The 26508-nt window shown below is 36.6% G+C and overlaps 1 protein-coding gene across 2 annotated transcripts in view; it reads left to right on the top strand.

Annotated features, from left to right (window-relative positions):
* MET (MET proto-oncogene, receptor tyrosine kinase) overlaps positions 1–26508 on the top strand; it is a 112084-nt gene that overhangs the window by 70995 nt on the left and 14581 nt on the right. Inside the window, exons 6-17 of one of the 2 annotated variants that reach the window (XM_043463128.1) lie at positions 1951–2111; positions 3794–3896; positions 4008–4144; positions 4800–4961; positions 5922–6021; positions 9567–9785; positions 16461–16607; positions 17843–17999; positions 18194–18334; positions 21543–21773; positions 23696–23776; positions 25770–25951. In XM_043463128.1, coding sequence (XP_043319063.1) covers positions 1951–2111; positions 3794–3896; positions 4008–4144; positions 4800–4961; positions 5922–6021; positions 9567–9785; positions 16461–16607; positions 17843–17999; positions 18194–18334; positions 21543–21773; positions 23696–23776; positions 25770–25951 — 1821 coding nt within the window. The remainder of the gene's footprint in view (positions 1–1950; positions 2112–3793; positions 3897–4007; positions 4145–4799; positions 4962–5921; positions 6022–9566; positions 9786–16460; positions 16608–17842; positions 18000–18193; positions 18335–21542; positions 21774–23695; positions 23777–25769; positions 25952–26508) is intronic. The other variant, XM_043463129.1, reaches the window with a different exon arrangement.

Below are 26508 nucleotides of genomic sequence, written 5' to 3'. Positions count from 1 at the left end.
ATAATAAAAAGATTTTTTTTCTAGCAATTCTCATTGGCTAGACATGGACGAGCTAAGTTTTCATGAAAGGCACAACTGTATAATGGATTTCATGGGTAAAGTAGCTATATAAAGGCAATAGGCTAAGACTTTTACAGGGGTTTGACAACAAGGGCATGACGTTGGTTTGCGATTATTTGCTTGGGAGGGATGGTAACATTTGCAGATTTGAATTTTGCTAAAAGCTCTTCTAAAGTGTAAAAGAATCACTTTTACAGTTTCACTAACTGCTGCCTCTGCTGCTGCTAAGTCACTTCAGTCGTGTCCGACCCTGTGCAACCCCACAGACAGCAGCCCACCAGGCTCCCCCGTCCCTGGGATTCTCCAGGCGAGAACACTGGAGTGGGTTGCCATTTCCTTCTCCAGTGCGTGAACTTTCACTAACTAGTCTTTAGCAAATACCTTTACTGATTTTTGAGTTGCCTGTATAGCAGTGCTGTTTTCCCACCATTGTACTTTACAGCACAATTTACAATATGTCCCCCCAAAAGAGCATTTCCTTTCTCAATTGTCACAAAGCTGCTGAGGAGAAGCTTATTTTTAACATGGAAATTTGTTTTGTTTTAATAGTTTTAGCCTAAAAATAGTTGTCTTGTAAACTTCATAAGAGCCTAATGCTATCTTGTATCACAGTTGCCAAATTTTTATTAATGAATTCATTTTACTTTTAATACACCAAAGATAAGCCTGCAATAATAAAAGGAACCTATTATTATTTAATACTGAACCTGAAGTAAATAAGTCAATCCTCAATCCTAGAAATGTAATATACAATGATGCCAAAAGAAATAATTAGAAACATTTGCTATACTATAGATCACACTTGAGGCCCTCTCCAATTCTGCTTTTATCTATTTCTAACAGAATCTGTTGACTGTATTAAATGTTACATCATTTTTAGCTTGTTAACTAACCAGCTGGTATCTATCAAATAGTGACTATATTTAAAGGAAAAAAATGGCAGTTAGTAATAAATGTGAATTAAGAATAAATAATTAAGTAAAATAAGTTCACTTATTCATTTATTGATGCCTAGCACATAGCAGATGATTTATAAATAAATAGTGAATGAATAGGGGCGTCCCTGGTGGCTCAGTGGTAAAGAATCTGGCCTGCAGTGCAGGATACCCAGGTTCGATCCCTGGGTTGGGAAGACCCCCTGGAGGAGGGCATGGCAGCCCACTCCAGTACTCTTGCCTGGAGAATCCCATGGACAGAGGAGCTATGCAAGCTGTAGTCCATAGGGTCGCACACAGTCGGACACAACCAAGGCGGTTAAGCAGCAGCAGCAGCAGTGAATGGATGAACGGCATATATGTATTAAATACCATATACGTGACTGATATTCTGATAGCTGTTAAATGCAACCGTGAAAACACTGGGTACAGAAAGAAGTATTTTTACTGTGTGACTTTCTCCTCTGGGTGGGGAATACCATAGCAACAACATGCGTGTAGCACACACCCAGCTGGTACTCAGAACAAGGCATGTACCAGTGCTCGGCTTCTAGGACCCATGAAGGAGTTTTGATCAGAGTTCAATCTGGAGGCCCAGATTATATAAGCATATAAAAGTATGGCTTATATAAAATGTAAAATTTGGGCCTAAAGTGTGTCTTCTTCATCCCAAAAAGCCCTTTCATCCCCACCTAGGCTGAATTTGCCCTCTCTCCCATCTCTGAATCTTCTGAAAACAGCTTGTTTCATCAACCTGACAGATAGTTTTAATGTTTGTTCCAGATTCTCTGAGATTTGTATCCCTTTTTCCTACGGTGAAAATTCAATTTCTTTAGATAACAGGAGAAGAGAAGGATTTCAGATTCTTTGAGGATACATATTTTGTCTTTTTTTCCCACACATATGAAAGATAATAATGTGCTCGTTTTTTTTAAGTTCTATATTGTCCTTTTAGGTTTTTCCAACTAGTGCCCCCCTTGAAGGAGGGACCACACTGACTGTTTGTGGCTGGGACTTTGGATTCAAGAGGAATAATAAATTTGACTTGAAGAAAACCAGAGTTCTCATTGGAAATGAGAGCTGCACCTTGACCTTAAGTGAGAGCACAGCAAACATGTAAGGACCTAAAAACACTTGGCCAGGGTGTGGTTGGGAAGCAGGTTTTAGTTTTGAATGAATGCTTGTAAAACTTGCCCCAAAAGTCCTTCTCTTGAGTTAAAAAATATCTTGGTCCACCACTCCCCTTGTGGATTTATTTTGTTTTAAAAGCTATTTACTCACCAGGATTAAGGAGGAAGAAAGTGACCTTACTCAGATGAAGAAAAGAAAAATCTGGCATCTGGGAATTTTTCAACCATTTTTATAACAACGCTTGAGAAATTGTCTGGGTAGATTTGAAAGATTAGCACTGGTTGGGGTTGGTCCATCTAAAGTCTTCCATAAAAAAAAATAAAATAAAGTCTTCCATAAAGAGACTGTTTCCAATAGTTTTTTCTATAAAAAATCAGAAAAGAGCTCAATATGGACCCTCTTTTCTAAATTCACTTTCTGAATCTCAGAAATGTAGTGACGCAGCTGTATCACACTTCTGAGACTCATTGTTTTTGATGAGTTTATATTTAGCTGATCTTGACACTGTAATGAAAAGTTAAAGTGTTAGTCACTCAGTCCTATTCGACTCCTTTCAACCCCATGGTCTGTCCATGGAATTCTCCAAGCAAGAATACTAGAATGGTTTGTCAGAAAGGAGTGTATCTCATGTAGTCATTCCCAAATCTCAGGAAATAGCAATGTTATCCCTATTTTACAAAGATGGAAACTGAAGTTCAGAAAGATAGATTAGTAGAGGTAATCCAGAGAATAAGAGCTGAACAGGCCTTCAAACTCAGCTCTCTTGATCCAAGACCTGCGCCTGTTCTACTGTATCCTACTTGTAACTTCTATAAGATCTGAATCCCATAATGAACAGAGAACCCAGAAATTTTTAATTATGTAGTAACAATAACCAAACATTTAAAGTTTTATAGTTTGACCTATTCTTTCAAGTGGTTATTTTATACCTAGTAGAATTCCTTCCAGGGTTATGCAAAGATCTAAATCTACTCATCTTATTTTACTGAGGCCAAAACATCAATTAATGTCATACTTGTTTAGCTTAATGGCAAAAAAATTCATTCAAGAAATCCCCCTTGTAAGTTCTTGCTCATTGCTTATAAATTAGAGCCTATAAAAGTGAGGCACAATTATTCCTCATTTTTAAAAGTTTCTTAATAAAGCAAATTATACTTTATAGGATTATAATAAGATTATTAATTTAAAAATAATTTTGTGGAAAGCCTATTGTTATTTTATCATTATTGTTATTAAATAAACATGTATAACCACAAAAATGCATCTTTTGACATACTTTGAAGAAGAGATTTCTGCTTAGTTGTAATCAGCCCGTTGTTTCATACGCTATCAAAATACCATTTCTTTAAGTATGCCAAACATTATGCCTACAGTTGTATAGGATTAGACTGAGATTATTATGAACTTTTCGATGGGTGAGTTCTACATCAGTGATGTTTAACATTTCCTGTTTTGTCTGTATGAATAATACAAGACAGTCAATATAAAGTTTAGCATAATAGTACAGAAATAGAGCTATACAATTTTCAGTCTTGATGCTTACCTGGAAACTCTGCTTGCTATTTACAGTAGTCAGCTCACTATTTGGAGATAAGAACCCTTAATATAAAACACCCAAGCCAGAAAATGCCTTTGGACTTACAACATATAAAACTTTACTTTTTCAGGTTGAAATGCACAGTTGGTCCTGCAATGAATGAACATTTCAATATGTCCATAGTTATTTCAAACAGTCGCGGGTCAGTACAGTATAGTACATTTTCCTATGTGGTAAGTCTAGGCATTCATTTTCTCATGAACTAGGATATTTAATTATTACTTAATCTACTTAGAGTTATAAAATTAACAGGTTATTTTATTTTGTTTTTATCTCTCATTCAGGATCCTATAATAACAAGTATTTCTCCAAATTATGGTCCAAAAACTGGTGGCACTTTACTTACATTAACTGGAAAGCACCTAAACAGTGGAAATTCAAGACACATTTCAATTGGTGGAAAAACATGTACTTTAAAAAGGTGTTGTAGTGTATCTTTTGTTTCATCAGTCAAGTCGGTTTAATATTTGTACCTAACAAATCAAGAAAATATTGTTCTTTTGTGGCAAAAAGTCAAGATGTTTATTATTTACTGACCTTACCTTAAAAAACTTCTTCCTTCCTGAATCCCTCTACTCCTTTTTGCTGTTTTTTCTACCCTTCCCTTATGGTTTATAAATTCCACTTTTAAGTTTGTCTTCCCATCCACCTTCTTTATTGTTATACTTAGTATCCCACCTATGCTATAAGCTGTGAGATTCTGGTAATTGACAGTAAACATTTCCATCAAGATTTACAATTAGATCAGATCACTTTGGGGTGGTGAGAGCCATGAGGGAGACTAGGTTAGGAAGTCACATTTCTGCTTCTTAGGAGTTGGGAAAGCTCAAATCAAGTACCAAAACTTTAAAAATTGCTTAAAATCCCAAATATTTTTAAGTTGGATGGCTTGCCTACAACAAAGGTAAGTCTGGGATCTAGTCAAATGCAAACACTGTACATTAAAAAGAGCTTTTTTTTCCCTAGAAATTCCCATTTAGGAGCTATTGACTGATGTCCTTTTTGATTTATGGATATAATTCTAATATGTGTGTGTCTTTAATAACGAAGATCCATTTTCTTAATTTTTTGTTCAGTGTTTCACATAGTATTCTCGAATGTTATACCCCAGCCCAAAGCACTCCAAGTGAGTTTTCTATTAAATTGAAAATTGACTTAGCCAATCGAGAGGTGAACAGCTTCATTTACCGGGAAGACCCCATTGTCTATGAAATACATCCCACCAAGTCTTTTGTTAGGTAAGTAAAAGTTTCTGATGGATATAAGAAAATAATGAACTTGAGGATGATCGGCTGCCAGATAGTCAAAAGGAAGATAGTTGTATCTCTGGATTTGATACTATTGCATTTCTTTTGAAGGATACCTTTCCAATTCAGGAGTGAAAACTACATTCAGGTTCTGAGTACAATTTGACTTTATCAACGCTAGTTCATGCCATTTTATCCTAGTTTAAATAGATTTCGTTAAAACAATTTAACTGTATATCATAGTATTTAAGTAAGCACTTATATCATGTACATTTTAATTCTTTACTAACCTTAGTGCCTAAAAGTGGAGTCACCTTTTTCTGTCCATTTTAGTGTATTTTTCCTTACCTACTTTACACACAGCTTTTCCCTATACCAGTGTGTTAATCACTCAGTCCTGTCCAACTCTTTGTGATCCCGTGGACTATATAGCTTGCCAGGGTTCCTCTGTCCATGGAATTTTCCAGGCAAGAATACTGGATTGGGTTGCCATTCCCTTCTCTATGGGATATTCCTGACCCAGGAATTGAATCCAGGTCTCCCCATTGCAGGCAGATTCTTTACTGTCTGAGCCAATACCAGACTCCCTCTAAATCAGTATCTCATTGGACCCATTTCAGTCTGCCTTATTTCTGTTATTTCTATCAGTCTAGCGACAGTAGTTAAATTCGTTTTTCTTTGTATTTTTTTCAGACAGGAAAACATATTTCTTTTGTGTATTTGATGAATAAAAAGAGAAATTCATTCCTTCAGTTCATGAAATAATGAATTTTTAAAATACTTCCAGGTTAAATAAGTTATTTCCAAAGAAAATTTACCACTGAACTTTCATTTGACTTCAGTTGTGTCTGTAACTTATAGTTACTACATGTGATTTAATTTCATTTCTCTCTTAAAATACTTGATAGAGAAAGAACCTCTTATTGCTGTTTTTCTATTTTATTTTGCCAGTGGTGGGAGTACAATAACAGGTGTTGGGAAAAACCTGAATTCAGTTAGTATCCTAAGGATGGTAATAAATGTGCATGAAGCCGGAAGGAACTTTACAGTGGTAAGTCCTCCACGTGATAGTTGTGCTTAGAGCTCTGCATCTCTGCCTGTTGCCAGCTTTCAGGGTACCAGAGACATTTCAGTTTTGCCTTTAATGTCCGCTGGTTATCTTCCTTGCAGGTAGTCAAATAGGATTTTTTTAACTCAGTGACTAAAAATATCTAGTCTCAGGCTAACATAAAACACACTCACACATAATGTTTAGACACAAATAATGATTATCAACTTGAGGCAGTGTTTTTTAAAGACAGTACAAATGCAAACTACATCATCTCTGTCTTAGTCTGTTCAGGGTTCTATAACAAAAATACCATAGACTGAGTGGCTTACGCAGCAAACATTTATTTTTTCTCACAGTTCTGAAGGTTGGGAAGTCCAAGACCAGGGTGCCAGCAGAGCTTGCTTTCTGGGGAGGGCCCGCTTCCTGGTTTGCAGCTGATTATGGTCTCATTGTATCCTCACATGGAGGGGAAAGAAAGAGGAAGCAAGCTCTCTTGTGTCTCTTCTTATGAGGGCACTAACTCCATCATGAGAACTTCACGCTCGTGACCTGCTTAGCTCCCAAAGGCCCCATTTCCAAATACCGTCATGTGAGGGATTAGGGTTCCAAATATGAATTTGAGGAGGATGCAAACATTCAAACCATAACATTTTCCTATCCCCGTTTTTATAATGCCCCATAGAACATCAACCTTTTTGGTCTAATAAAACCCCTGGGTAAAGCCTTTAATCTTGCCAAAGCATCCATGTCTTCCTACATGGTACGGTGTTTTCTGTCATATCCCTTCTTAACCATGCCTCTTGTTCTTTTGTTAGCATGTTATCAAATAATGAAAAAGAGCATTAAAATACTTAGGTCCTAGAGTGGGTATGATGTGTAACACTTCTTCACCTTTTTTCTTTTATTTGCAAGGTCTATCAGAATTTAACTGAATTCCTCCTTAAATTGACCTATTTTGTGTTCTGACAGTTTGGGGTCACATTTGAAGTGGCAGTTTTACTTCAGACTATAGGAAGTTTGGAGTTATTTATGAAGATTATATATTTTGTTGTCTTTCTTTGATATAAAATACCCATAATCTAGTCAAACTTGTACGTGTAACATAGAATGAAAGTTTCTAAGTGCCCCCTCTCAGGCCGGGTCTTGATTGGGGAGGTAATAGATTGAATTACAGCACTTCCTTTTAGGTTCCCATCCAATATTTCTTGAAGGCTAAGGCCACAGTGTGCTTTAATTACAAAAACCAATTTGGGGCTAAAAATGTCAAGCCAAATCACCAAATAATAAGGTCAATTCAAATGAGATTTTTCTTGACCTTCTCAATCAGCCACATTGCATCACCTCTAAAGAGTATTATTAGATTGTTATAATATTCCTGAGAGATTATACTCTAGGGAGTCCCCATATGAAGTAGAGAGCTTTGAAACCAATCCCTGCACATGGCCACAAACAAAGTTAGAATACCACCACTATTAATTTAAAGGACATCAGTTCTCCACAACCAAGCATAGCAATTTTTTATTAACCAATAAAAATAACAGTAACCCCCTTTGGTGTTGGCATGCGACTTTTTAAAGTCGAAGTCTGATAAATTATTAGTTTATCTAATTTACACTGAGCTTACGTTATTAAAACCATGACTAAGATTTCTTCTCTCTGCCTCACCAGCATTATGATGACACCTGACATCATTCATTCATTTGTAATCATGTAGTTTTTAAAAACCTCCTAGGTGTGACAAAGAAGATTGAAACAACAGTAGAAGATTAGAATCTTATATGTTTGCATATCTGGAAATGTAAACTTTGTCATTTTAGCCACAAAGATATTAGTACAATAGAACAATGGATTCAATTTGGACAGGAATGAAAAATTCAGTGGGTCTATTTGACTATTGTTTGCAAAAAAATCTCATAAAGAGACCCGTGTTCTTTCTATATTCCCTGCTTCTTGTAGAATTTGAAGCTGACCATGATGAATTGAAGTCATTCATTATTTAACAGATAAAAACTCTTGGTCAGGTCTGATTTAGATTTACTGATCCAGCCAGAGTAAATTTCCAGTCTAACAAATTCAGATCTTTTAAAATAAAAATATTGATCACCTTCTTAACAAAATGCGTATTAATTTGCTAACATACATTATGCCCCAGAAGCCAGAAGTTTGTTGATTTTCAAATTTCTTGTTACATAGAAAATTACTGTAATAGCAGTAAAGTTGTTCATTTCCTTTTTTCAAGATCATAGGATAGCTTTTAGCATTATAATATGGATTGGATACAAAACTAAATAATATTTTATTCATATTATGTCTATATCATTTTTCTTTATCTGCATATAGGACACATTTTTCAATATAGGACAATTTTAAAATTATTTTTAAAAGAAAATATCAAATATCCAATTTTGTTTGTGCTTTTTCTGTATATCCTGAGTATTTTTCTATTGTGGACATAAGTAATTGTTTTATCTCCAACTCTACTTGTCAAAGAAAAGGAAATCTAAGGGATGTTGTTGCTTGTTTGTCTTTTCCTTGGGGGGAAAAATGCAACCATTTAACCTTAAATGCACCACTTTGTGTTGCTGGTTTCGTCTAAGCACAATCAAGAGGAAACCACATTTTCCAAACTTCTTAAATCAGAATTACAAAGGGGAAAATTTTTAATGAAAGATGAAAGGACATGAAATAATAATAGCAGAACGTTTGTAAAATAGGATAGGAAAAGTTTGACCAGTGTAGGATACAGAGTGAACAAGAAGCCACACAGCATGGGAGTCATGTGAATTTTAGAGCCAGTGGTCTAGGATTTATGTTCTTTACTTTGCTACTCAGAGCTTTGTGACCTGGTCTGATGATATCAGCCTCAAAAAGCTCTAGCACCTACCTCATAGGATTATTGTGAGAATTAAATGACACCAGCCTTGTAAAGTATTTTGCACAGAACCTGGCACTCAGTAATTGATAGCTTAAAACACACTAATAAGATGATCTTACTACATAATTAATTATAGTGTGAACCATATGGTGCTTGGCAGTTGACAAAGCACTTTACCTTGTAGTATTCCACACTGTGAATAACATTTTAATGTTAATTTCTAAATGAGGCAACTGAGTTTCCAAGTAAGGGCTTTGCCTTAATTCTTAAAGCTTGGTGTAAAGCTAAGATGCGAACAGGACTTTAATTGCACAAAGTTCAGCTTCCCACTCTGCAATAGCTGTTTCATAAGCAGCCACCCTCCTGGTGACTGTGCTATCTTCTTAAGGAAGATAAAGTGACAGAGGAAAGAGACAGCTTCAGATTAGAATAGCATACATCTTCCCAGCAAGTGAAGCTTTGTAGCTCCTTTAAGGCTGGGTTGTTTAGATAATCTTAAATCCGTCAAGTTTCCAGAAATGTGTTCTTCAACATTAGTGAGTTAAATGGAGTTTTTTTTCATATAGTGTATATTTTCAATTGATTGTCTGAAACAGTGAAATGTGAAAGTTGCTATTGATGCTGTCAAGCTGTGTTCTGTTTACAGTGAATAATTGGTGTCTTACTGTAGGCATGTCAACATCGCTCTAATTCAGAGATAATCTGCTGTACAACTCCTTCACTACAACAGCTGAACCTACAACTCCCCCTGAAAACCAAAGCCTTTTTCATGTTAGATGGGATCCATTCCAAATACTTTGATCTCATTTATGTACATAATCCTGTGTTTAAGCCTTTTGAAAAGCCAGTGATGATCTCAATAGGCAATGAAAATGTACTGGAAATAAAGGTAAGAAATGCTTAAGATGCTCTCTTAAATCATCAATTTGCACTTAATTGACTTCATAGCTATGTGAATAAAATTGTTGTGCTTGGTCATTATCTTATATTACATTAGCAAATATCTAAGTTCTGAAAAGCACATCTTTTGACATAGGACTAAAAGGTATGCATAATCATGGACTGCTTTTTAATGAAGCATTTAAAAATTCTTTCTTAATGTATATAATAAAGAGTAGTAAATGTAGGACACAAATCCCTTAAGTAAGTTGCCTGTGATTTATTCTTCTGCCGATGTTACTTACATATTTCCCTGGACACCTAAATGTGCTCATTACAAGATAAAAGGTAGGAGTCTAAAAGTAAAGACATCAGTTGTAGTTCTGTACTTCCTTCTAATACTTGGACTTTTGTATCTGGGTGTGGTCATCTCCAAGCTGATTTACAAATGGAGCTGAATTTCCTCTAGCTCAGGAATATATTAGCCTCTAAATATAATTTAATTGGATAATAACAAATCACCTTTTCTAAACCAGCCTGTTGCAAACAAAGAATACCAAAACCCCAGAGAGGTTACATGGTTTGACAAGTGATCAGACTGAGGCAGAACGAAGACTAGAATACAACTCTTTTATGTTGCTTCAGTCCTTTTTACCTCAAATAGTAATAAAAGGGGCAGAATGATCAAAACTTTAATTATCTATAGTCCCAGTCTCTAGAAACAGCAAAATATTTATATTTCAACATGATGTTTTTAGACATGCAGTATTTTCCTCCAGGAGATAGCCTGAATGCAAATATGAACAAACACAAAGTAATAGCGTAGTCCTTGTTTAGATGTAATATAAATTCCCATAGATCATCTCCATGTAGGTAAGAGTATGTTTTTACTAAAATTATTCTGCTTTTTCAACAAGACTTTGTCTACAGCCAAACCCATGTACACATTCACACTCATACAAGTTTACTAACCTCCCAATTGTGTTTTGCACAATAATTAAGCAAGCCCAGCATGAAATTAAATGGAAGCCTGCTTCAGTGAACAGCATGTTTACCATAGCAAAGTTCTTTCATCTGCTTCTTTAATTAGTTTTAGAAAGGGAGAAAGAGCTTTTATCACTTTTTTTTTCAATAAAATTAATCTAGTATGACCTTTTGCTTTCAACAATTACTGTGTTTGCCATTTCAAAGATTCCATTTGATTTTCTTGATGAAAACAAAGGTTTATTTGCAAATACTTCTACACCCAGATAAATTCTATTTTTCTGTTCCTGTATCTGTCATGGAAGGATTAGAGAATAATGGTTCTTTATCTACCCTTTCTAATAGTCTTACAAGGAGGAGAAAACTCCTTTTTCTATAAATTACATACCCATTATTCAATGTCCTACAAAATTGCTGGACCAAGAAAAATATGATTTGACATCATCCTCAGCCTTTAATGCTGTTCCCAACCTGGCCAAGAGGTCTCTGGGAATAGACACAAGAGACTTTCTTTTCTTGTCTATGTACAGAATGACTCTTTTCTCTAACAAAGGTCTAGCACCTGTCATGTCACAGAGTGGCAATCTGAGAAAAATAGGAACAGTTTAGGGGGACTATTTTGAGAGTATCATGATTCAGTCATCTCCCATATTCCATTTTATGTATGTGTAAGAGGAAATCTAAGCTATACGAGAATCTTTGTGTCACAGCAGTTTAACCCTTTATCAGTTTCTAAAGTTGACCATATTAAAACCTCTGCCTCTCTGAAATAAGGAACATAAAGCAAGAGAAGAGAAAAGGCCTCTTCTGGACAAGCAGTGAACTGTTTTTAGCAAAAGAAAGGGTGCTATTTTATTTCATATTGTGCATGTTCAATTACCATTCAAAACATGAATGTGAAATATATTTGTGTTCCATCAGTGAAAGTACTATGGAGAGAATTGTGTTTAGAGTGAGATTTGCTTCTTTTTGCCAGGAAGAGTTTTGTGCTGCTTAAGCAGCCATGCATATAGAATTGTTTGGCTAAAAAGAGATTGTGATAGTTTCCAGCCCTAGTTGTGAGAATTGCCTTAGTCAGTAGTTGGCCCAGTGATTACACTACGGCCAAGAGGGTCAGCCAAGTTTGGATCAAGAGAACATAATAGAGACTAGGGATCTGTCTTCCTCAGCACGAGTCAGAAACCCCAAATGTGGGCAGTAGTTTGTATCTAAGGCTTAGGCACCAGTGTGGACAGTGGTCATCAGAAGTAGACATCTCTTTGGGAGTACACATGAAGGCACAGTGTTCATGTCAGCAACAGCTCAGGTTTTTGTGAAATTTTAGTTAATACAGTACTTTGACAAATATTGTTTCATTTGAGATTCATGTGGACATATGAGGTTGGGAGGTCAGTGATGATTATCCCCCTTTGCTGCTGCTGCTGCTAAGTCGCTTCAGTCGTGTCCCCCTTTATAGATAAGTAAACAGAGGTTTAGAAAGATTAGATAATTTGTCTTGGGTCATTGGGTCATGTAGGGAGCAAACAGTATAACTTGGGCTCACAATCAAATTTCTTGATTCCATATTTGGTCTTTTTTCTACTACATTACAAAGCTTTGCATATTAACTTTCATTTAATATATACCAAAATACCTTTCATAATAGGGAAATTTTCTATCATGTGATATGTAGATGTGCATGCAATTCTTTAAGTAAAATAGCTCTAAACTCTTTACAAATACCTGAAAGTCAATTCTGATGAAAAGAAACCCTATATTTCCTAATTATCCTATTATATGACTTTTTATTCATATTTTGTGGAAACTAGAGAAGCACAGTATTTAATGCTGGAACTAGAACTGCCTGACACTGCCCTGGGGCTTTATCATATTCTCAAGCATATTGATATACATGGTAACAGAGATGCTTCAGAAATTCAGTTTGGATAAGTTGGTTAAAACATGAAAAAGAGCAGGAAGAACAGCTAAGTCAAGGAACAGGAACTTGGGCTATGATACTAGGAAGGAGCCTAATAACAAAGCTCAGAGCACGCTCAGATGGAGGTCTGTGTCAGTGTCTTGGCATTAGAAGGGAGAGTCATTCTATGCTAACTCAGTCTACTTCCTGCCCAGAGCCACCAGAATTTGTCTTCCTCCCACTTCTGGCTGATGTACCTGGAATTACAGGCCCAAACCCATTCACAACCACTGTGAGGTCAGTTCTGTCTATAACAGGGTAGAAATGAAGGGCTCTTTTCTTAGAAGTCATTTGGCCCAGTGTCAAGACCTATTCTTATTGATGGAACTCGTAAGTTGACACTTAACCCTTGAACAATATAGGTTGAACTGCACAGGTCCAACTTACAGGCAGGTTTTTTTTTTTTTTTCAATAAATACATACTACAGTCCTATGTAATCCAGCATTGATTGAATGCATGGTTTCAGAACCTCAGATACAGAGGGCTGACTGTGAAATTACATGTGGATTTTCAAATACACAGGGGTCAGCACCCCTAACCCCTATGTTATTCAGGGGTCAACTGTTTTTCTTTGTGCTATACACTTTAATATGCATTCTGGGGTAGGGGGAGCCATTTTCCAGGGCTCATAGACAGCACCTGGGGTATTCTACTGACCTATGTAGCCAGTGAAGAAGCCAGTTTAATTTTGGTTCCCCCAGTTTTTCTCAAATGTCCTGGGAACTTTTCTTCCCAAATGCCTGTTAATGTCCTGCACACTTAGTTTTGAAGCTTTCCATCAAGGTTCTTTGCCCTAGTTCCCCACCTGAGGAGGCTCATATTCTCTCAGTAAAGTATAAATGTCCCTGTACCACCCCCTCACTGATTTTCCTCCTGCCCACCCCCCTGAACCATGGCTGAGTCCTATTGCCATCCCCCTGCATGGCCTTAGCTGACTTGCCCAGACTCCACATTGTGGCCACCTGGACTCATGAAAACTTGTAAGGTCCCTTGTGTAATGATACTATTTTTCAAATCCTGCTTTTACTCCTATCTGCTTTGTTCTGTAACCAGCTCAGATACGGGTTCCCAGGCCTGAGTCCTAGGTATAAACATGTCATACCTGGCCAGAGTTGCAGAGGAAAGGGCAAGAGACATACTAATATGACATATTGGGAGTAATAGTTTTTTCACTTCAGAAATGTATTCATTTTAACATTGCAGTGAGAAAAAGCAACTCTTACTCATCATTATATTCTCAGTAACTAGTGTTTTGTCATACAGTAGTAGATGGTAAGCAGTGCATGCATGCCAAGTCACTTCAGTTGGGTCTGACTCTTTACAACCCTGTGGACTGTAGCCTAGCAGGCTCCTCTGTCCACGGAATTCTCCAGGCAAGAATACTGGAATGGGTTGCCATTTCCTTCTCCAGGGGATCTTCCTGACCCAGGGATCAAACCCGCATCTCCTGTAGCCCCTGCAGTACAGGCGGATTCTTTACCACAGGGCCACCAGGGAAGCCTAATTTTGTATCAAATAGAATTGATTTGCTTCAAGACCAAGTCTCTTCTTGAACCTTAGTTCTCAATGTGTAAAGCAGTAATGACAATAATCCCTACCTCAGGGAAGTGTCTTTACAGGATAAAATGAGATAATTACAACTCTAGATTGCTCTATGTATATAAAGGGATTGAAGACCAGAAATCTCCTTTTATATTGCTTTATTTAAAAACCTACTGGACTTCCCTGGTGGTCCAGTGGCTAAGACTTTGCATTCCCAATGCAGAAGGCCTAGGTTCAATCCCTGATCAGGGAACTAGATCCCACGTGCTACCACTTAAGAGTTTGAATGCCACAACTAAAGATGTCGCATGCCAGAACTAAGTCTGTGCACAGCCAAATAAATAAATAAAAACGAAAAAACCTTATATATAATGACTGAAAGGTCCGCTAGTTCAATTTTGTTCTACTATTTATATTATACTATTTAATAATAGTTAATACTAAATAATAAAAAGTAAATAAAATTTCTAAACATATACATTTTTTTCCACAGCTTGATAAACCTATGTTTAAATGACAAAAACTAGACTATACCTTCTTTTTTTTCTCCTGATTCAGTCCTGTCTGTTGTATAGTAGTGGACTTCCAGTATCACATTTTTATCTTGGATTGTAGACTTTTAAAATAATCACTATACATACAAAGCTGATATTAATTTCTAACATAAGTCACTAATCTTTGTGCATTTCTTAGTAGGCACAAATAAAAAAGAGTTTCATTGTTCAGCTTTGCCATCTGTTTTTGTTTTGGAGATGCTTTTATGCAACATCCTAGGCAACCCTGAGCCTAAAGGAAGGAGTACTGGAAATGTAGATGCAGTATGTTCATCCCTTCCCCCAGCCTTCATCATTATCTAAGCTGGCAAGACACGTTTTAGTCATTCCCTCATAAATCAAGCCTTCCAGCTCTTTAATCTCTTTCTTTTGTCATTTCCTGAATTCCCTCCAATATGTGGCCCAGGGCCTTACCCCTCCTCAGTCCTAACCAACAAGTTGTCGTTTGAAGCCTCAAGGTGACCTGTTAGATTTATGTGCTTCTGCATTGGCTTGCCCTGTGTGGCTGACCTGGTTCAATGGAGTACACGTACTGCCTCTAGAAGTATCATAAGGGTAGAGTTTGTCTATATCCATTTTTTTAAACTCCAAATTCATGTGAGAAAGAAGAATTTTCTTCTAACTTCTTTTCCTAGGATATCTTACCTAGCACTCTATTGAGACCTATATGAGGCAATGTAAGACTAGTTTGTCAAGTATTAAAGATCATGTAAAATAAAGTGGAAAACAAGGTAGCAGTACTATCATTGTTACTAGCTGCTCTTTGTCCCTCAGAAAAATACAATTATGTTTTGATATCTTTCTCCTCAGACTAATGGCTTTTTAATAAATACTCTAACCATACTCATTAAGTCTTCATATGAGAAATGGTACCTCTGTTTTCATTTCTTTCCCGAGGGTAATTATTGGTTTCTTAAACAAAACAGTGGTATTTTAAATGCCTAATGGTGACTTCATTTAACTAAATATGTCAAATTGAATAATGTTTTTAAAGTCCTTATGTAACTATATAATTGTTCAAAATAATATAATCATGCTGTCATCATAATGAGGGTCTTAGGGCATCTTACAGGAATGTCTTTAAAAATGGATTCGTTTTTGTATAGGATTCAACTGTGCAAGAAGGATGAAAAGAAACTGCCCAACTCAAACACCAAAGAAATGCATTGGCTTTTAGATCCATACATCAAAATCTCTGGAGATGGGACCTGGGCATCAGTATTTTATATAAAGCTCTCAGTGTGATTCTAAAAGTGAAGCCCGAGCTAAGTGTCTCTGCATTAGGCAGCTCAAAGTAAATCTCTAAATTATTTCCCTTTTGCCAACTATCAGTACTCCCCGAAAACATTATTAAGTTGATTACGAAAAAGACATCATTTGACATAAGGGTGTGAGTCAAGAATCTCTCCTTTTCTCTAAAATCCAATTTGATGGAAAAGCTAGATCCTGATTCCTGACTAATTAGTACCCTGAAATGGTCACTTTGTGTTTCAACCATCCAAATCCCCATGAAAATGAGTGTCAGATAATCATGTGCCTTGATAAACAACATGGCCTGTGTTTGCAGTGTATTTATATTCCTTCATAATTGTTTGCATTCCTTCAAAATTGTGAAGTGTTAACAACCTCCTTTTTTTTTCCTTCCAGGGAAATGATATTGACCCTGAAGCAGTTAAAGGGGAAGTGTTAAAAGTTGGAAATAAGAGCTGTGAAAATATACACTCACATTCTGAAGCTGTTTTATGTACGGTCCCCAATGACCTGCTGAAATTGAACAGCGAACTAAATATAGAGGTGGGATTCCTGCTTTCCTCTCATGATGTTAATAAAGATGCCAGTGTAATTATGTCACTTGCAGGCTTAAAATAAATCATTAAAGCTCATTTGTGTGTAGGCTTTAGCTCATCAGTTCACCTTGATTCTTAGTTGTTATTTTAGAAATAGTAATGTTTTTGTTGCACTGTCTCCTTCCCAAGCTTCAGAGGGTAGGTCTCAAAATTCCTTGCTGGCTACATTCTTCTCCATCATGCCACACTCTTGCTGAAATTTGCTGTAATCCTCAGGAGGGATAAGGACACATTCAGTGGTGTCTTTTCCCACCTCTCACCACCCTAGGAGGCCAGAGCCAACACAGTACTGCCAGCCACAGTGATCTCAAATGCATAGTCCCATAAATAAAAGAATGTGTATGCACTGGATGAACTGAAGAAACTATTTTATAGTAACCTTTTTCATATAAACAACTATCTTCATTCCTTTAAAAGGCTGAGTAGTATTCCACTGTGTAGATATACCACATTTTGTTTATCCAAATATATGTGATTTTTAAAGGGTTCCTGAAGTTTTCAAAAAGTTATGAAATGGGAACATATGAAAAATTTAAAAATAAAAAGCTCAATCATGAGATCAGAGTTTGGAGTTCAAATGGACCATTTGAACTAAATCCTAAAAATGATACCATGTTAGAGCTGGAAGGAGCATCAAAAACTTCTTCTATGTATCAAAACAAAGCAAATAAAAATATTCTGAGATTTTATTATCCCATAATAATAACATAATTATTCACTTCTTATGGGGAGAGTCCTGTGCCCTCTACCCTATCCTCTAGGACAGAATTAATGTTCTGTTGTCTCTGCTTCTTACAATATGTTCGTACTTCTACAGTACATATCATCGTGAACTATAACCATTTATTTTATTTTTTTTTAATCATTTACTTTTGTGTTTGTGTCCCTTTCACACTTTAGTTCCTCATGGTCAGAGACTGATTTTTATCTTTTTATTCCTAGTACCTAGTTATAAGCACAAACAGCTAGGCATCATATAAGTATTTCAGTGATTAGTAGCCCCTAATTATTTGAACACTGAACAAGAATTGAAGAATGTCTTAATACTCTGGAGGCAATTATTCCACTTCTAGAACAGTAATAATCAGGTATTATTTTGAGCCTAGAGAGATCATGATTCAACTGTGTAGTGTATTTTGTACATATCGTGGTTAATTTCTGACTTTTATTTGTCATTTGTAGTGGAAGCAAGCAATTTCTTCAACTGTTCTTGGAAAAGTGATAGTTCAACCAGATCAGAATTTCACAGGATTGATTGTTGGTGTTGTCTCAATATCAATAATACTCTTACTGTTACTCGGGCTTTTCCTGTGGCTGAAAAAAAGGAAGCAAATTAAAGGTGCATAATTTTTTTTATTGTCTGTTTTAAAGGAGTTGCCATAACAGTACAATCATTACAGTTTATAATTGTCATAGATTCATGTGTGTGGTCTTATGCAATCCATAAAAGCCATGAGTTCTGGTCACCGGGTCAAAGTCTACTGGGACCCATGATAGCCAAGTCTTTAACGAGGTCTTTCTCTCTCTTTTAAGATCTGGGCAGTGAATTAGTTCGCTATGATGCAAGAGTACACACTCCACATTTGGATAGGCTTGTCAGTGCCCGAAGTGTAAGCCCAACTACAGAAATGGTTTCCAATGAATCTGTAGACTACCGAGCTACTTTTCCAGAAGGTATACTTCAGTTTATTTTTCTGAAAAATACCTATACATACACCTCAGTGGGTTGTGGCAGTGTTGTTTATTTTTGGTTTTGCCTTTATATTTTTATAAAAATATAGAAGAAGTAGTCACCTCTTCTTTGGCCAAAGAAGTATTTAATTTGACATAAAGTTACATAACTCTTATTTTTAAATGAGCTCATATATGAGATTTTTTAGAGTCTTTAAGCTCTATTCTCACAAAAAAGTTCATGTTAAAAACCATTTGAGCAAAGGTAAGCTGTTTATCATCTGAATGCAATGCTAAGAAACTGTGAAGCTCTCTTTAACAACCCAGGAAGAGTTAAGATACAGGACATATTATTGAAACAGAAGTTGGTACTGCTATATTTTTTTTCTACCTGCTGATCCTCAGACATTTAAATTATACCTTTAGCACTCCTTTGAAGGAGTCTCAATGAACTGTTAGCACCCAGTCTTTTATCCACAGCATCCCAGGACTTGAACATATTTTGAGTCTAACCAGTGTGTGCTTACTCGCTCAATCATGTCCGACCCTTTGTGACCCTATGAACTATAGCCTGCCAGACTTCTCTGTCCATGGCATTTCTCAGGCAAGGATATTGGAGTGGGTTGCCATTTCCTTCTCCAGGGATCTTCCCAGGAATCAGACCCAGGTCTCCTGCATTGCAGGGGAATTCTTCACCATCTGAGCCACCAGGAACCTTCAGTTACGCTGTTTAAAAAGGAGAGTTAACGTTAGGCCTAATAATTGTCAGATTAACCACAGTATTTCACATTGTTTTGTTTAAACTCTCCTGGTAAAAGCAGAATGTCTGTATTGTATCTGCTCCATTATCTTTCGAAGTTACAGGACATGAGTCAAGTACAAGCATTTTCCTGGTTGAATATTTACCACTGGACGAAAAAAATGAGTCACAGATCGTTGAGGATACTGCAGAACTTAGAAGTTGCTCATCAAAACAAGTACAAGAGCAATGAGGCACTTAACATTTTAATTTTTTCAACACTTATTGCCTCTTACTTTTTCAAGTTTTATGTTAGTTCTACAGACACCATTAACGTTGTCTTTTCCCATATGACTCCATTCACCTTTAAGAATCCAAGCCCTTAACAACATGGGAAAATCAAATCCAGTTTATAGTTTTGAGATTTAGACCTATTTATTATTTTTTATTCACATTTAATGGCTCTAGTTTGAGATCTTTAAAATTCACTAGTGTCTTTTTGGAAGAAGCATACTTAATCTTCCTTCAGCCTCATTGCTCACCAGTCCTCTGTCATCATTGCTAAGGAACTTGAGTTTCATCCTCTTTGCTACAGTGAACCTACTCCTTGGAGACATGGAAAAGTAAAATAGGCAAAAGAAGGTTACCCAGAGAAGAATGAGGAAACGCACAGCCAATACCTAATGAAGAGGCACTTAGAGAGCTTCTCTGTGTGTGTGTGTGGTGGGGACAGCCTCCTTATGAGTCTTTTCTGCAGACTTAGAATACACTGTGTGTCAAACCAGAATCACACTGATGGTTTGTGCACATGTTTGAACTTAACAGAAAGGTCAGTGCAATTTCTGTGCCAGAGAACTTTTTCTTGTGCCTCATCAAGGATTTCCCTCCATCTCTGCACCTCTGAGAATTTAGAACCCTAATCTTAAGGTGAAAAAGTTTGAGAAGTGAAGGCAGAGGAACTGAGTTTATAGTTTCCATCATCTGGCTCATCTGCATTTCCCCCCTAGGAAAGGTTTGGAAACCCTGACTCTGGAATTAAAGCAACAGACACCCAGCTAGGCTCCTTCCATCCCTCACCCATCCAACATCTCAAGCACTCCCCTAATGTTCTACATCCTTTAAAGAAGGATGTAGAATGCATCTGTCTCATTTCTAGCTAATGATTACTATAACTTACAATTTTCATAACTACAGGTGATCCCAAAGCTCTTTTGGAACCACTGCTGAATTTACTGCTCTGACCAAATTGATGTAGTAACCAAACTGTCCAATGTGGCAAACACTAAACATGTTTAAGTGGGTTTAGAAATAATCAGAAGTACCATCAACTTTCTTTTTATGCTGCTCTCTTAAGTTCTGATTTTCCTGATCATTTGCAAGCAAACAATATTTTTTTTTTGGTGCTAATGAGGACCCTCCCGCCACATAGGCCTCCCTTCGCTGTGTGTTATATACTAATACATTTCAATACCCAACCTAGTTTATCTTCAAGTCAGTTGCTTCCAATATAACACCCTCTCCTTGACGTGTGTGGATTCCCATTGGAAAGGGCAAAGCAACTGGTGCCTTCTCTATGTGACATTAAGAAATGTGCTCTCAGCCCCGCAGTTTCCTACCTAGTGAAAGGGAACCTTGCCTAAGACTCGTTATAAAGATCAACTTACAAGGAATGCTGATCTGATCCCTTTCCAAGTGCCCTCAGCTAAGCAAAGAGGATGGCACCCTAACCTGGTCCTTAGCTGCTCCCTCTAAACAGTGATACTAGGTCTGCTGCCGCCACCACCGGATGGAAAGCTCTGGGAAAGTTTTCGTTTCTAAAAGTTTAACCATTACATATTTCTAGTTGTTTGTATGTATGTGTGTGTGTGTGTATATATAGAGAGAGAGAGGGGAGAGAGAGAGAGGGAGGGAGAGAGAGATAAAGGTATATAATATTTCATTATACATATTTTTCTTTGACCAGGAATCCTCATACATTTTGAGCAATACCAATAAATTCCATTAATAAACAGTAGTCTCTCAAAAGCCTTCTTTTTTCCTTTTCTTATAGTTCAGTTGAATTTTTGTGGGACAAGGCAGTTGCTTGACTACTTTTGCCACTTTTCATTCTTACGAGTATAGTATGTTAAAAAACAAACCTCAAGCTTGATGTTTGCTATATAAAAGAGAAATGTCTAAGGAAATGAAAAGGAAAAAAACAAACTTTCAAAGTTACTCCTTAATGTAAGGAAATCAATAAGTGTTTTTTACAAACACATACACACATACCCATATCTTTTCCCAATTTACTATTTTATTAGATCAATTCCTTTGTAAAGGTTTTTCCTAGCCTCATTTAGTGATACAATAATTATTTCTTTACATTTAAATTTAAATTTTGATTTTGTTATTAATTCAGTTTGCTCCTCCTGTTGCAGTCCCCACTAATTGAGGTTTTGCTACTGTTTCTAATAATTTTGCTTAATCTTTCAGACCAGTTTCCTAACTCATCTCAGAATGGGTCATGCAGACAAGTGCAGTATCCTCTGACAGATCTATCCCCCATCTTAACTAGTGGGGACTCTGATATATCCAGTCCATTACTGCAAAATACCGTCCACATCGACCTCAGTGCTCTAAATCCAGAGCTGGTCCAGGCAGTTCAGCACGTAGTAATTGGGCCGAGCAGTCTGATTGTACATTTCAATGAAGTCATAGGAAGAGGTAAGTATTTCCACTCAGCTTTTTGTTAAACACAATTTTCCAGTAAGCATTTTATCTTCTGCCTTTGCAGATTAGGAATTAGACAATGGTGAAAGCAACTGACAGAGCAGTGATAACAAGTGCACTTGATTTCTGTTCTGCAGAAATACAACCCTGCAAATCACATCCATGGGGATTTGCCCCTGTGCATGGAGACAACTTGATAATCTCCCAGACATCTTACTAATGAATCACATTCTTTCCTCACCTTTTTCATAATGACAACTATAATTTCTTGAAAGTGCCTTTTATTTCTGTCTAAAAATCATTCTATTAAATTCTAATATTTTTACTCATATCTCCTTCCAGTCTTTCTTTACCCTGAGAATATTGACTTACTCTATGAAGTCCTGGTTTATAGCAGTTCGTACACTGCTGGACAGCATCAGAAGACAGGGAATTTATAGCCTTCCCTTGATCTGAAGCAGCATACGTCATCTCTACAATGCACTCCAATTTCTTTATACAAAGAGGAATGAATATTTGTATTAAGCCAGCCAGAGCAGCAATAACAGCTAGCATATACAGTACTGGAGGAAATATTGAGCAGGAAAAGAAACCAACAAGAAGCCAGGAAATGAACTCCACTGTTCCCTTTTTTTTTTTCTAAAAAGCTTTTACCTTTAATACCGAATGGCCTCTGATCCTTTTACTCAGTATATGCTGCAAGAGATAGCACAGACATCAGCCAGCATGATGCAGAGGAGACTGAAGGGACAGTTTGCCTTATGTGTTCACTAGGCCTTCCCATTTTCCTGTGATAGCATCAACACATTCCTCTATCAGATACTCCAGATTCTAGTCCTTAGCATGCTCCCCTTCACAAATAGCAGCCTCACTGTTAACAGACATCTTTCACATCAGAGTAATACATAGTTCTTTTACCAGTCTATAAATCCCAGTAACTACCAGTTTTAGAATGTGTGACTAAACTAATCATGTTCTAATTCTACATATCCTAAAAATTAGTCTTTTGTATTTTTATCATGAAAGGTGCTAAAATGGCAGTTATCTCTCTTATAAAGTAGTAATATGAATGATTCTGTGAATACTACTGTTTATTCATATGCTTTCTCCAAGAGAATGTGAGCCCTCAAGAGTGTAGGTTTTATTTATTCATCTTTGCATTACAAGAGGGTAGACTAATGCCCAACACTCACATGCTAGGCACTCAGGGAGTCTTAGCCAGCTGGATGAATTAATGACTTACACAGCTATTAGACATTTGGCACCTCTGGGGAAAATTACTGCCACTGGAAGAAAGGCTACCATTGGGAAAGTGATGTGGCTAAAACCAGAGAGAACTGGATGAAATGACTCAGAGTGAATTTGCTTCATTCAAGCCATTGTCTTTCAGTTTCTGCCAGCCTGGATTACATATTAACCAGTGACTAATGGGGGAAATCCTTATTCTATAATGCTCATCTTACTTCTAATGGTGACATTTTTATTTCATTTCAGTTTATTGAAATATAGAGAACTTATTTTATTGTAGTTCTTCATGTGGGTAAAACTTTGTTTTTATATTTAAAAGATAATTTTTGATCCTTAATAATAATGTTCCTTATATGACGCAGATGTTACTCCTGTTTTCACTGATTCCAATGTTATTGAATACTTTATTATCTTAACCTCTAATAATAATTACATCATCTAAATATTTTACCATGAATTAAATAATCATATTGCTTTTTTATCTTTGGGTAAAATATATTACATCTATATATTTTACAAACACACACTGTTAATCAAAAGCATAAGAAACAATGCACTTTTTTGCCATGTAGGAAGCAAAAAAGAAATGAAGATCATGAGGAGCTTAATAAATAATATTAAACAAATAAAACTAATGCAGCACTAACCAAGTTCCCTCTATCACATAGGACATTTTGGGTGTGTATATCATGGAACTTTGTTGGACAACGATGATAAGAAAATTCACTGTGCTGTGAAATCCTTGAATAGTAAGTTGTATTTTATTTAACAGTGGAGTATACTTCTGTGGTTGCAGACTAATAAACAGTTCATAATCAAATGTTGATTTACACTTACCTTGTGGAAATATTAGTGACTAGCTGGAACGATGGATCTAATCCTGAAATGTTGTTTGATCGAAATTCTTATTGAAATATTTCCTCAGAAATTATCCCTCAGAGCTCTCATAAGGAAGAATGAAAGAGAAATGAGATTCTTGGATGAACCTAAGTATCATTTAAATATGTTTGGCTTACAATATTTGTTTTGCAAGTGACATTTATGGAAACTATTGGAAGCATTTTGGCACATACGGTAGTAATGACTCATTGTACCCAGAGGCATTACTATAATTATTTCTCTAACCACAACTTCCATCAAAAAGATAAAAAATGAAATAAGTCAAACAAGAGAAAACAGCAGAAAATCGAAAAATTATAAATGTGGTAATACCTCACTTATCCACATTTTTGATGAATGAGATAATCCATTAATTAAATGAACTTCCTTAGCAAGTGATACTTACCCCCTTTTAATGCTAGAATGTATATATTTTTAGTATTATTTACTATTGAGAAAAATCTGCTTAAAATGGAATGCATACTCTTTTTAAGAAGCAGGGAATGCTAGAGTTACTCAGTTTTCCTGGGTCTTTCCCATGTATATGTGTTATTAAACTTTGTTTGATTTTTTTTTTCCTGTTTAAAAAGAGAAGAAATATGGAATGCTTCCAAACATAAACTAAGACTTTATTAATGACCCAGAGCCATAATTATGGCATGAATTACTGTCTTGTACAACCCACCGTACTCATAATAGAGTTGGCCTGGCTTCACCTTTACTGACAGGTCTCACATGTCAAGTCAATGTACTTTGCCCCATTTCTAAGTTTCTGCTCATAGTTTGAGGCAGCCTAAAAAAATGTTAACAAGATACATTACAAATTTATATTGGAATTAATGTTTTCAGTGCATGTGTGAAAGTTTTTCCTACAAGATATGTTATCAACAGAAATATTTCAGCCTTTTTGAACATAAATCTGCATGCTGAACAGTGTTCTGTATGGTTCATTTTGTTGGAAGTCTAACCACAAGATAATTAAAGCTACAATTTATATGAAATCTAACTACAAACTGTGATGGATTAAGTATAATTGTCAATAAATTTGCCTCAGTAAAGAGCACTACTGCCAGTTGTAGTAAGAAATCCTAATGCCAAGAAATCTTTCTCTGTCCCTTGTGTATGTTGATCTCTATTTGGTCCAGATGGATGTCCAGGTCTTGGAATGCACTGCATTTGTAAGAGTATCATCACTGACACTGATACTAATCAGATTAATAAATTAAAGGTTGTTAACTCTTCCTTAGTGCTGGCTAATATCAGGCCCTTGGGATCTCTATTTGGAAACTATTATAACAAAAGAGTCTACTTAGATAGCATAGGCAACGTTTGGTCTTCAAATCCTCCTAGTCCAGGGACTGGAAACCTATGGCCTGCTGCCTGTTTTTGTAAACAGTTTATCAAGACTCAGCCACTGTTATCAGTCAGTCACTAGTGGCTGCTTTTGCACTGCGATGGCAAGTGTTGTGTATTTGCAACAGAGACCATGTGGCTTACAAAGCCAAAAATATTTACTGTCTTGTCCTTTACAGAAAAGTTTGCCAACCCCTGCCCTAGACAGTCACTACAGAAATGGACGGGCCTGCTTCCCTCTCCTTTTTCTGTGTGAGACAAACTATGGTTCTGCATGAGACAAACTGATTGCTAGACTCTTTCAAAAACAAGGGCAGGTGGTGACTCAAAAGTGCAGCACAGGTGACATCATTCACTCAATTGTATTGTAAAAAAAAACACTCTGAGGATGAGGCATCAGGGCAAGATGTAGTCCAATGGTTTTATAGTCTCTACTGTCTCTCCCTGAACCTGATGAAGTAATCATTGTCTCTGTAATGAAGTTAATGTCTCCACTGCTGGCTTTCTTAGGAATCACTGACATAGGAGAAGTTTCCCAATTTCTGACTGAGGGGATCATCATGAAAGATTTTAGTCATCCCAATGTTCTCTCGCTTTTGGGAATCTGCCTCCGAAGTGAGGGGTCTCCACTGGTGGTCCTACCATACATGAAACACGGGGATCTTCGAAATTTCATTAGAAATGAGACTCATGTAAGTATATTGCCAAGCTTACTAACTCGTGAACTAGCTGTAAGCCAGCCAGCCTTCCAAAATGTGCTATTTTCAACCTTTTTAGAATTTTTAGCCAAAGAAACCCATGTGAAACATTGACACCATTCAAATAGACAGAGGCCCACTCGGTTCTCTGGTTTCTCAAAATCCTCTGTCCTAGTGGGGATATAGTGATACATAGAAGGGTTTCCGGGAACAGTGATTCCTACCTGCCCTGCAGGCAGCCTTGCTCTGCCATCCCCCAGGTACACATCTTTCAATGCCTACTATGCACCACAAAAAGCACTGCACAGGAGACGTAGAGCCAGAATGAGCCTCAGCCCAAAGGGAGTTTTAACCTTAGAAGGAAATACATTGAAAATTAATTATGAATGAATCTCACTATTCTTCAAAGTTGCTGCCCACTCTTCCACCTCAGGACCTTTGCACTTCCTAGTCTCTCCACCTAGACTACTCTTCTCCAAAATATCCACATATCTCACTTGGTTATTAACTTCAGCTTTCTGCCCTAATGTCATCTTCAAAATAAAGCTTCC

This window comes from Cervus canadensis, chromosome 3 (genome assembly GCF_019320065.1).
Source record: "Cervus canadensis isolate Bull #8, Minnesota chromosome 3, ASM1932006v1, whole genome shotgun sequence".
In the NCBI taxonomy this organism is placed as follows: Eukaryota; Metazoa; Chordata; class Mammalia; order Artiodactyla; family Cervidae; genus Cervus; species Cervus canadensis.
This window is presented reverse-complemented; position numbering and strand designations above follow the sequence as displayed.